The sequence below is a fragment of the Gordionus sp. m RMFG-2023 genome, chromosome 1, assembly GCF_954871325.1.
Source record: "Gordionus sp. m RMFG-2023 chromosome 1, tfGorSpeb1-WG-v2, whole genome shotgun sequence".
NCBI lineage: Eukaryota > Metazoa > Nematomorpha > Gordioida > Chordodea > Parachordodidae > Gordionus > Gordionus sp. m RMFG-2023.
The window spans coordinates 4,351,216-4,363,839 of record NC_088775.1 but is presented as its reverse complement, the minus strand read 5'-3'; the positions used below and the strand labels follow the sequence as shown (position 1 = coordinate 4,363,839).

At 27.0% G+C, this 12,624-nt stretch overlaps 1 protein-coding gene across 1 annotated transcript in view; it reads left to right on the top strand.

Moving 5' to 3' along the window:
- The window catches only part of LOC135930576 (uncharacterized), a 34,667-nt gene extending 30,032 nt beyond the window's left edge, over nt 1-4,635 (top strand). The window contains exons 6-11 of the mRNA XM_065467435.1: nt 1,680-1,824; nt 2,385-2,578; nt 2,859-3,092; nt 3,706-3,781; nt 3,996-4,045; nt 4,226-4,635. Of these exons, the coding sequence (XP_065323507.1) occupies nt 1,680-1,824; nt 2,385-2,578; nt 2,859-3,092; nt 3,706-3,781; nt 3,996-4,045; nt 4,226-4,408 (882 nt within the window). The 3' untranslated portion in view covers nt 4,409-4,635. The remainder of the gene's footprint in view (nt 1-1,679; nt 1,825-2,384; nt 2,579-2,858; nt 3,093-3,705; nt 3,782-3,995; nt 4,046-4,225) is intronic.
- Nucleotides 4,636-12,624: the final 7,989 nt, after the last annotated feature.

The window sequence follows — 12,624 nt, the reverse complement described above, 5'->3', positions numbered from 1 at the left end:
ATCTATTTTTTCGTTTTATTACAAATTCCTTCCTTCCTTCTTTTCTATTTAAATTTTTTTTTATTTTGAACGCATATAAGAATATAAAATACTGATTCGCTAATCGACTTACTGAACCGCTAAAGTCTGAGCCTTCGCAACTCCGACTCGAGTTCGGGGAGTCGTCAAAACGCGGCTATTTTAACCATACTAAATACTTCCGTTTTATTAAATTTTAAACACATAATTTTATTATTCCGTTACAGCTTATCCATCGAGATAAAATATTTTAGAGGCAACAGGTCGTTGCTAACCCAATAACCCCCCCCCCCCCCATATTTTTCCCCTCCCTATTTCCTTGGAAACCTATTCCATACTCTTTGAAAGTTAGCCCTTCAAGTAAACAACTGCCCCCCCCCCTAGCTGAAATTCTTAGCTACGGCCTTAGGTGGCGGCGAATCCTTTTTTTTTGTTGAAATAAATCGATATTTTTCTTATTGGGTGCAATTATCGTAGATAGGAAGTTTTTTTTTAAAAAAATAAAAAATAAATGAAAAGGCCAATCTGTCCTTTGTCATATCGTATTTTATTACTTCATTCTGGATTTTTTAAAATTATTTTTTTTATTGGATTTAAAATTTTTTTTTTTTAAGATTGTTGGTGGTCAAGGTCAGGGCTGTTATATTTATTTTTAAAAAAATCAGATGGCGATTTTTGATGAAAACTTAATTTTGCCAATTATACTTTTTTAATAAATTATTATTTCTTTTTGAACTCAGATTAACAAATTCGCGCTTTTTATTAATTCATATTTAATAATTATAAAAAAAATTTTTTTTTATAAAGCTTGATTTGTTTTAGATTTCGTAAGAAATCGTTTCTTGAATTTCACGGCGATCCTTTGTTTAAAAATGGCGTTTAGTTAGTCAGCCCGAAATATCTGACGAAACCCGGATTAGTTTTCGGCGGACTGGACCGATGATCTTATATTTATTTAAAACAAGATGGCACCCGTCTTGGATTTCGAAGTTCCCCAGTTCCATTTCTTCGGTGAATCCTATTCAAGAGAGAGAGAGAGAGAGGCTTTAAAAAATTTATTGGCTCAATCTAAATGGCAAGTATCGTAGTTTTTTAATATACAGGCTCCTCACTTAAGAGGACTTTGTTATCCATTGCATCCAAAATGGTACTATATTTTCGACAAAAATCCCCCGAGGTTCTATTAAAAACTCCGTTTTAGCGGTTTTTTAGCTGGCTTAAAGATAAAGCGATTACCGATTACATTAAAATCCACAAAAACTTATCCTTTGATTACCACAAGTCTTAAGCATTAAGACTCGAGAGCATGTTTTTTTAAAAAAATTTAAAAATCTGATTTTACCGGTAATGTATTCCAGCATGTTTAGAATACCTATCTTAGGAATTGTTGACAATTTGGTCGATAAACCTTTGAGTCATTTATGATTTTTATAAAAAAAAAGATCTATAGCAGAAATTATATAATTTATATTAAATTCATAGGTTCAAATGGCAAAATTTTATGAAATTTATAAGAATAGGTATTCTAAACATGATGGATTACATTTCAAGTAAAATTTAAATTTAAAAAAAACGCGATCAAAAAATAGTTGGAAAAAATAACACAATTGCCGTAGTTAATGTGTGTTTTTCTAAATATTATATTTATTTTTTTATAACAGGCTGCAGTATTGTACGAAAAATTGAAGGAAAAACTCAAGGATAAAATTAGCGCGGCCGAGTTTCAGCTTCTGAACGAATGCAACACTTACGTAATCACGGAAGACCCCCTGTGGTGCGTTAACGATAACCACGCGCAGTTTTTGTGTAACTATTATTTATTTACCTATTTCTTTCTTTTCTTTTTTTAAAAAAATATTATTATTTGAACCGATCATTCGTATTTTTAAAAATGTTAGGTAATCAGCTGGTATCCGTTAATAAGGTGTCGATACACACATCTAATAGTTCCTTTATCTTACGGGCATTCTAATCCCGTTAACAAAACATGTGCGCATTATTGTTTTTACTCTTTTATATCCAACTATTTTTGCGAGAAGTTAGTAAAGATCAAGCAGCTTGGTTCAGCCTGAAAAACCTAACGAGACGCTGATTATTTTTCAGCGGACCGGACCGATGATCATATATTTTTTTAAAACAAGATGGCACCCGCCTTGAATTTTGAAGTCCCCAGTTCCATTTCTTCAGGGAATTCTATTCAAGAGAGAGAGCTTTAAAAATATTTACATTACATAAATCTTTTAAATATTGATATCCAAAACTCGCGTTGGACAATTTGTCAGAATGAAACGAGAAAAAAAAAATAAAATCACTGAAAATTATAATTTGGCTCATGAATCATATTGCCCCTTTAAATTAATTTAAAGGCAAGATTTTGCACGATACGACGGGTACCTTCGATAAGCAAGACAAACTTCTTACCCTTCAAATGTTGCAATTGTTAGTTCTGTCCTTCGATTTCATATTGGTTATCAAACACGAATGTACCCACGGGCTCATGTCTTACATTCAACAATTCGATAAGTTATCCAAGGAAGAGAAAATCTCAATTTTGATGCTGGTATAATATAATCAACAATTTTTTCTGAACTATTACTTATTCAATTATTATTTTAAAGTTTTACGTATTTACAAACACTAAAGAATCTATACAGCAAATAAAATAATATCAAAACATTAAGGATTTTTATAAAATGTTTTTTCTTGAGAAATGCTAAAACAGAATGATCAAATTTTACCTAAAAATTCCAAATCATTTTTGTAAAATAATCTTTTATAAGTTTTATTTATTTCTTTTTTTTAAATTTTTTGTTTCATTTTTTTTTCTTTCTCTTTAAAAGCTCAGCAACTGTTGCTACACGAAAACGGGTTTTTACTACCTGACCTCCATGATCGAATGGCCCGAAAGTAAAGCCGTAAATTACAATAACGGTACTATCGTTTCTAAAATCGTTTCGGAATGCCTGATTTCCAAACAAAATTTTGGCGGAGCCGATGCCAGCACGAATACCGGAGGAGACACGCTGGTCTTCGATTTAGCTTGTAATCTCATATGGCACCTGGCCTATCATAAGGTAATCAAATTATATATATTTTTTAAAATAATCGTAATTGCAAATGAACAACATTCACCATGATATAAATGACTTAAAAATTGATCATTTTTAATAATGCTCCTCTTTCCCCAGCTAAAAAACAAATGAAATTACACGAGCATTCATTCATTTAGCGCGTTAGTCTCCGACCCGCATCTTAAGGAGAATAAACATGTTTATTTCGCAAGAAAGCCTACATAACCATTCACATGAAAATAATGAGATGGGGGGGGGGCTGGAGGGGATGCATTAAAATTCCCTTCCCATTATAAATAAATATTATTAATAAAATGTAACAAAAAAAAGACCTATTTATAATGGAATATTTAGAACGACATAAGGATTGCTTCTTTTTCTTTTAAATCGTTGCTAATGTTAGGTACAGTGTAGGGTTACATATAAATTATGTGCGCACGGAAATGATTTCTAAGCTAAGCTAATTGAGAAGATAAAGCGGCTAAAGAATTTTCGCAATTATTATTTTCCAAATAGCATCATAATTCTTTTTTTGAAAAAAAGCAGACGATCAAATATATTAAACACGATAAATTAAATTTTATTGATTATGAAAAAAAAAATGTATGCATGATAGGTTCCGGAGGAAATGGCCATGGAAATTTCTATAGCGTTATTGCAAGCAATCAAAACCGAAAAGAATGAAAAATCATGTAAAAAAATATTATAAGGTTTTAACTCTACTCAAAACCACTTTTACGGGAGGATGTTTAGATCCTAAATTAAAATTTTACGGGTCTAACCTGGCCTGGCTCCTATCCCAGATGATCAAAAAAAATCAAATGCCCGAATCATTTTTATTTTTAAAAATCGATTAATATTTATAAACCAATTTTTTAAAAAAATAAAATAAATAAATTATGAAAGTGTTTGCCTGTTTGGTCGCTCTGAATAACTTTATGGATATCACACCCGAGGTATATATATATATATATAAATTAATTATGTTTAGTAATTCATAGGGCACATTTTATAGAAATTAATTGAGTTGCATTTTAAAAACTATAATTCTAAGGGGCAAAGATTGCGAACAGCTGATTTATTGAGATTTTTTTAAAAACAAAAATTATAACCATCATGATTTTTTAAAATGGTAGGTTCAAAGCCTCTGTAAAGTCATGGATATGACCATGGACGAATACAAAGGGGTATCGACTCGAGTAGATAAGCTGTGCGACGAAATAAAAATCAAATTAGATACGCCCGCTCCTCAACCACATGCACCCAGTAGCAGGCATAGGGAAGAAAACGTGGGTAACCACACCAAATACGATTCTTAACAACGTTGTTTAAAGATATTTTTAATTTTTTTTCCCTTTCCTTCTTTTAGATTATTAGTAATTAATAAATAATAAATGTTATGCAATGGTAATAAATATGTAAAAATTGTCACGAACTTAAGAAAACTTTAAAATTTATGTTTTTTATTATATAAAGTTAAATTCAACTTATTTACTTATAATTCTTCACCACAAAACATATTTATTTAAATTATTTATTTTATTTTATTTTTAAAAAAAACCACTTAATTTAGACAATACAAATTAGATATTTTTTAAAAAAATTTGAATTATGTATTCATTTTATCTAAGAGCAATATTCATGTTACTATATATACAATGTTGTAAAATTCTTTCAAGGTACTCTATGAAAAAAATTTGTACATAAAACTATAAATAGACAAATCTATTTATTTATGTATGTTATAAAAATTAAATAAAAATCTCCAATTATCATTTTCATCACTATATAATTTACAAAATAAATTATTTATAGGGTTAAAAGTTCTAATATTTCGTCGGTCCAAAATTGTAGTGCTCCGCTCGACATTTTCAAAATTTTTGAGTTAGAAGTGGATAATAACTTATTTATTCCCAATATATCTATAAATAAAGACTAGATTAGAAAATATGAATTTTTGCCAAAGTTGTAGCTCTGTCAAAATTGATCAATAAGCTTTTCCTATAGTTGATTTTAAACTTTAATATTGATTTTCTCTTTTTAACATTTTCGCAAAGTGTGGAGCACTCCCATTCTAGGCCGACGATTTATTATATATATTCTAAATCAATCAGTATATAAGTTAATTGTCACAATAGAATGCACACATTTACTGTGTACTATGGTCACTATCCACAATTATATATAGGCATATATGTAACCCAGATTATTATACATTTCAAATCACATCATGGTTAAGTAATGACTATTAAAAAAATTGGCTACATCTAGTGTTGTTAAACGGTTCGTATTGGCTAACTCATTATTTTAGCCAGAAAAATATTGTATAAGTTTCGAGATTTCGATATTAGATGTTTAGACCTTCGGGCTAATATTTCTCTGGATAAAATATTGACACTAGCTACATCTTGAGGTGCGTGAAAAAAATAATAAATTTTTTCCCGCTTTCTTCAAGGCTGAGCTATATATGCCGGGGTTGATAGTTTTCGACGAAAAGCAAAATTTAGAATGGATATTTTAATTTAGACAATGATGAGCCATATCAAATACAATAAAAAATATCATAATATAATACAAATCATTGCAATGCGCCAGGGAGAATAAAATTGTTCTGAATGATTTTATCGATTCTGATCAAAAAGAATTCTCGGAGTGTTAAGAGGTACGATATTTCAACGAATTCGGAATATTTGTTCTAGGTCCATTCGGATACAAAATAAATTTTTTATAATTGAGTTCGTGGTCCAATCTGCCCCTTTTCTTTCTAGTGTTGTTAAAAAGCCCGATTCGGGGCGATTTTAGAAAATGGCCCGATTAATATTTTAGCCAAAAGAATACTATGTAAACCCAGAGATTTTGCTAGTTTGGACCTTCTATCCAAATCTCGATGCTTGCGATAATATTATTTTAGCTAAAATCGTAACCCTGGGTCGTTTTGAACGGGCTTTTTAATTGATACTATTCGTTCCTTACAAAGAAAGTGTCACAAATTTTTTGATACATGTTAGGTCCGGTTCGCTTCCCCTAGTACAAATTTTTAATTAAATAAAAAAAAATATATTACCCTCTTTTCTTTTATGATGATATATATAAAAATATGAAAAATCACTAAACAGACAAACTTCAATTAAATTATTTTCTCGGGCCCGACAAGATAACTATTTAGAAATTCGATGTTAATAATTGAACTATTTTCCTTCCTCGATAAAAGTAAAAAATATATTCAATATACGCAGATTAAGAGAAGATGGATTCTAATTTATTAATACCAGAATAATTAATTCTTTGTTAATATAATTTGGTAATATAAAGTTTAAAAAACATATACAATATTTGCAGATTAAAAAGTGGGGATATGAACCCTTGTAGAAAAATGAGAGGAGTACTGGTTCAGGAAAATTTCAAAAATGGGTTTAGGGTTTAGAGTAGTGTTGTTAAGCGGCTAATTTTGAGCCTATTATTAAAAACGGCTATCTCAATATTTTAGCCAGAAAAATATTGCCTAAGCCTCGAGATTTCGCTAATAGATGTCCAAACCAAAATCTTCATGCTTGCGTAATATTATTTTGGATGAAATAATGAGTTACCCGTTTTTAAAAATCGGATCAAAATGAGTCGTTTAACAACACTGTTTGAAGGTCATATAAGTAAAAAAAATTGTAAACGGTTTGACTAAACTACAAATGCCAGGTAAACTGCAAATGCTTAGGTATAAAATTTTTTGATATATTCTCTCTTAAATGGAGCGAGTTTCAATTTCTTATTCTATAAATAATTTATAAAAAAATAAAATTCTTAGATATATTCAATAAATGAATAGACATTAATAGTTGTATTTCCTTTTATCTCATAATAAAGAGTTTAAATCCTTTAATATAATTAAATTATAATTATATTTTAAATTTCATTAATATTAAATCAGCAGAATTTAATTTTTATAAGTTATTCATATCATAAGAAAATGAATCTCACTCCAATTACTATAGAATATGTCAAAAATTTTCACCTAAGCATTTGCAATTTACCTTGTCATTCGCAGTTTAGTCAAACATGTGAAACACGTCAAACACCTTTTTAAATAATAATATAATATGAATTTAAAAAATACTAAAACAAAGAAAGTTTTTAATTTTTTTTTCTTAAAGTAATAATACACCAACTTGCGGATTTAATATTAATGAAATTTAAAAATTATAATTATTTTTAATTTATTTATATTATAGGATTTAAACTATTTATTATGAGATAAAAGGAATACATCGTTTAGCGCTTAATATGACAAATTATGGATGCATTAAAGATGAAATTTTTATCATTTTTTAGTGGTCCGTTGATAACAAGTGCTTAAGAAGGTTAATAGCCGAAATTAAAATGTAAAAATTAATAACAAAATTAATTTAAAAAATGGCCGTACACCAAAACAAAATCTAGAGCAACTACAAACATCCTATTTTTGCTATTATTTAGTGATTGTAAAAAATTTTTATGAGCTTAATAAATGTTTTAAGGTCGAATTTTTACCTCAATAATTATGGATGTACTGCCCTATTAAATATTTTTCACGAGGCCAATAATAAAGCTGGAAAACCTATTTTGTTTTATCTATTATTCAGAGCTGTCATTGAATGATATAGGTAAAAACATTCTCTGAAAATTTTTATTTTAATTTCTAATTAAAATTGTTCTTTTTGCATAGTTTTATTTTATTCGAAAAAATTTTGCATATAAATATTTCTATCAAAAATTTTAGTTATATTTTATATGTCATTATTATCAATATAAATTATGCAAAAATTCTGAAAGTTACCCTGATTCGATAAAGTTGTGCCATATCAATCCTTCAAATTTTTGACACCTCTCTAGACGCTTAAAAAAGAGAACCCATATCAAATTAAATATTATGTTACGACAAATAGTTCAACTCCATTTGGTGAATTCTCAAGCGTGATTTCTTTTCTTTTTTTTTCAAATTCTCATTTTCCCACTTTAAACTTATATCCAAAATATCAAAAAAATTATATCGAAATGATTACAAACACCCTATAAAAATTTACAAGTAATCAAAAAAATGCATATTCTCTTTAATTATAAAAAAAAATTAACCACAAAATCAATTATATATTTTATAATTTTTATTTTTTAGTGATTTCTTAAAAAAATATATATCTTTAATTAACGGTAGATTTGGAATGAAAAGAATAAATGTAATAATTTCCAAAATAAATATAATGGTTTTTGTTAGGTAGTTGTAATTGTTTTTTATTTTTTAATTTATAATTCTCCTTTAAATTACTTTGTTTTATTTGCATTTCTTTTATTTTTTAAAAATATATTTAAATTAACATGTGCACTATTTGTAAAATGAAATTTATATAAAAACTATATTAAATAAAATAATAATTAGACATTTAATTAGGTAATATGATCAACGAGGGTTATAGACCCATGTATGGATGGATTATGCAGTTAGAACGGCAGATTTCAGTTGATATTCTCTTTGTTTTTAAATTGTTTTTCTTTTTGATACTTTTTAATATTCGAGATAGCGGACCCAAATCATTTTTAACTAATATGGGTAGGATATGACCCTTTTGATTGATATTAGAATATGCACCTTTATATACTATATAATATAATAACAATTTATTTACTATGTCCAAAGAATGCACGAGTATATTAATTATAGATAAATTTTATATTAATATATTATAGATAAAATCTGCCTTCAAAAAAATTAGTTTTCTGTAGGATGCCAAAGTAAAACCTCAAATATTCTTTTAATTTATCTTTGAAAAAATTTACAGATCATTTTGATTTATCCTTACAAAATTCATATCATCCTTTAACATTATTTACCTTTTTATTAAAGCTTCCATTTCATATGCAAGTATTGGGTGTCAAAGTAATACATTAATTATATCTTATTTACAAAATATTACAAATTATTCACCATGTAAAATACAATATATTTACTATATCAATTATAAAGCTATTCAAGATGATATTCCTATTCTCACCCAAGAAGCTGTTGTCAGTGAAAACAATTATGCATCAATTCCATGTAAATATAATATGATTAATACATTTACTATATCAATTATAAAGCTATTCAAGATGATATTCCTATTCTAACCCAAGAAGCTGTTGTCAGTGAAAACAATTATGCATTCCATGTAAATATAATATGATTAATACATTTAATGATATTCCTATTCTCACCCAAGAAGCTGTTGTCAGTGAAAACAATTATGCATCAATTCCATGTAAAATTCAATATAAATAATATTCATTATATCAATTTAATTGCAATGATATTCAAAATTTATTTTCTTTTTAAATAGATCAATCACCATTCAATTTTCAAGATTTATTTTTTTAAAAAAAATCAATTTATAAATTAATAAAATCAAAATATAATAATCTTTTTATATTCTAATAAGTATTTGTACATTAATGATAAATTAATATATTATAAATGCCATGTAAAACATTGTAAAGGGAGGGGAATTTTAAATACTCATTTTATAATGACACAAAAGCATATTGATCGTGATGAGTAGGATCGAGTTTTCTGTCTCTCATAACCTTTCTGTATGTCTTTCTAATACTGATATTTTTATTTAACATAACTTCTGTTTTAAGCATATTGATAGTGATGAGTGTATTAAATATTTCTTCATCATTATGATCAATATGCTTTTGTGTCATTATAATGAGTATTTAAAATCCCCCTCCCTTTACAATGTTTTACATGGCATTTATAATATATTAATTTATCATTAATGTACAAATACTTATTAGACTATAAAAAGTCATTATTATATTTTGATTTTATTAATTTATAAATTGATTTTTTTAAAAAAAATAAATCTTGAAAATTGAATGGTGATTGATCTATTTAAAAAGAAAATAAATTTTGAATATCATTGCAATTAAATTGATATAATGAATATTATTTATATTGAATTTTACATGGAATTGATGCATAATTGTTTTCACTGACAACAGCTTCTTGGGTGAGAATAGGAATATCATCTTGAATAACTTTATAATTGATATCGTAAATGTATTAATCATATTATATTTACATGGAATTGATGCATTGTTTTCACTGACAACAGCTTCTTGGGTGAGAATAGGAATATCATCTTGAATAACTTTATAATTGATATCGTAAATGTATTAATCATATTATATTTACATGGAATTGATGCATTGTTTTCACTGACAACAACTTCTTGGGTGAGAATAGGAATATCATCTTGAATAACTTTATAATTGATATAGTAAATGTATTAATCATATTATATTTACATGGAATTGATGCATAATTGTTTTCACTGACAACAGCTTCTTGGGTGAGAATAGGAATATCATCTTGAATAACTTTATAATTGATATAGTAAATGTATTAATCATATTATATTTACATGGAATTGATGCATAATTGTTTTCACTGACAACAGCTTCTTGGGTTAGAATAGGAATATCATCTTGAATAGCTTTATAATTGATATAGTAAATGTATTAATCATATTATATTTACATGGAATTGATGCATAATTGTTTTCTGACAACAGCTTCTTGGGTGAGAATAGGAATATCATCTTGAATAGCTTTATAATTGATATAGTAAATATATTGTATTTTACATGGTGAATAATTTGTAATATTTTGTAAATAAGATATAATTAATGTATTACTTTGACACCCAATACTTGCATATGAAATGGAAGCTTTAATAAAAAGGTAAATAATGTTAAAGGATGATATGAATTTTGTAAGGATAAATCAAAATGATCTGTAAATTTTTTCAAAGATAAATTAAAAGAATATTTGAGGTTTTACTTTGGCATCCTATAGAAAAATAATTTTTTTGAAGGCAGATAGCATCTATAATATATTAATATAAAATTTATCTATAATTAATATACTCGTGCATTCTTTGTACATAGTAAATAAATTGTTCTTAACAATCCATCGTCCAAGGCATGGTTTATTTGTGCATGTAAAGTAATTAGTGAAGCTATTATAGCCTTTATGCTTTTTTAAAGCCATTAGGCATAGCCATCTGAAACAGGTATTAGTGGATTAATTATATTTTGTTAAAAAAAATAGTAATAATTTTCCTTAACTAAGATTATATCTTAATTTCAAATAATTATTACAAAATACTTTTAGAGTAATAAAACTTTATTGAATGTATGATATACCTTAAATTTATTTAAGATAATATTTGAAATATTAGTATTGGAGAATATGTACAATATTTTCTAAAGACTGAATGAAGTATTGAGCGGTCTATATTTATGGGCAAGTTGATCTACTAAAATTTAATATTATAATAGAAAATAAAATCTCATAATAATACATATCAGATTTAATCTGGGTAGAATATGACCCTTTTGATTGATATTAGAATATGCACCTTTATATACTATAAATATGATTATGTAATTAGAATAGCTTAAAATATCTCCATGTCATATTTAATTAATAGTTTAAAAAAAATTGGTTACCTTTATACTTCCTATTTATATAAACTTAAAGTATTATGCTGGGTTGATTATTACGTGATACGTAATAAAAGCGTTTTCGCCCTCTGGTTGTGGATACAACAGAGCTATGCTAGGTTTTCCTCAAAAATCCATCAAACTGGATAGTTAATTAAGGGGAGAAAAAATGAGGAGCCCTTCACACGTTTGTGGGCAAGCCGCACGTACTTGTACGCGCAACAGTCGAACTGTTGCTTAAACGTCTATAGGCTAATAGACAAAAAGAAATGGGCAAAACAAAAGCCTATACCCAAGAACTGTAAAAATAATTTAATTACTTTAAGGGTGGGTGGTGGCTAAGTTTAAGTTTAACATCTTTAATATAAGCCTTGACAAAAACAAGTCAGTAATAGGTTTATGACTAAAGAGGAAGTAAGATTGAGAAGAAAAGAAAAGTAGACAAAAAATGGTATTTAGCTTGTAAATCCAATTTTACCTTTTCGTAAAGCGGCAAAACGTATAAAGTTAATTATAATTCGAGACTACGGGACGATACGGTTATAAATGTTACAATTTTGTAAAACTAAAATTTTAATATTCAACAAAATGAAAAATAAATTTTTAATTTTATGTTTTATGCCTAATCTTCAGAAAACTACAGTTTTGATCAGAGTTGTACAAAAGATCTTCATTGAAGATTTTTGAGCGAGATCTCGCTCAAAAATTTGAGCAAGATCTTTGAAGATCGTAAAATTTGAAGATCTTTTACTTTTAAAAAATTTTGAGCAACGATCTTCAAAGATCGAGATCTTACGAAGATCTTTTATTTTAAAAAATTTTTGAGCAGCGATCTTTTATTTAAAAATATTTTAGATCAAACGATCTTCAAAGATCTTCATATTTTATAATGTTTTATTTTTTTGATATTATTTTTTGAAGTAAATGGATTAGTAAGCATGTTAAATTAAAATAAAAATTTAATAAAGATGTACCGACAATTTTCATAATCGTTATTTTTTTAAACTTTTTTCGACATATAT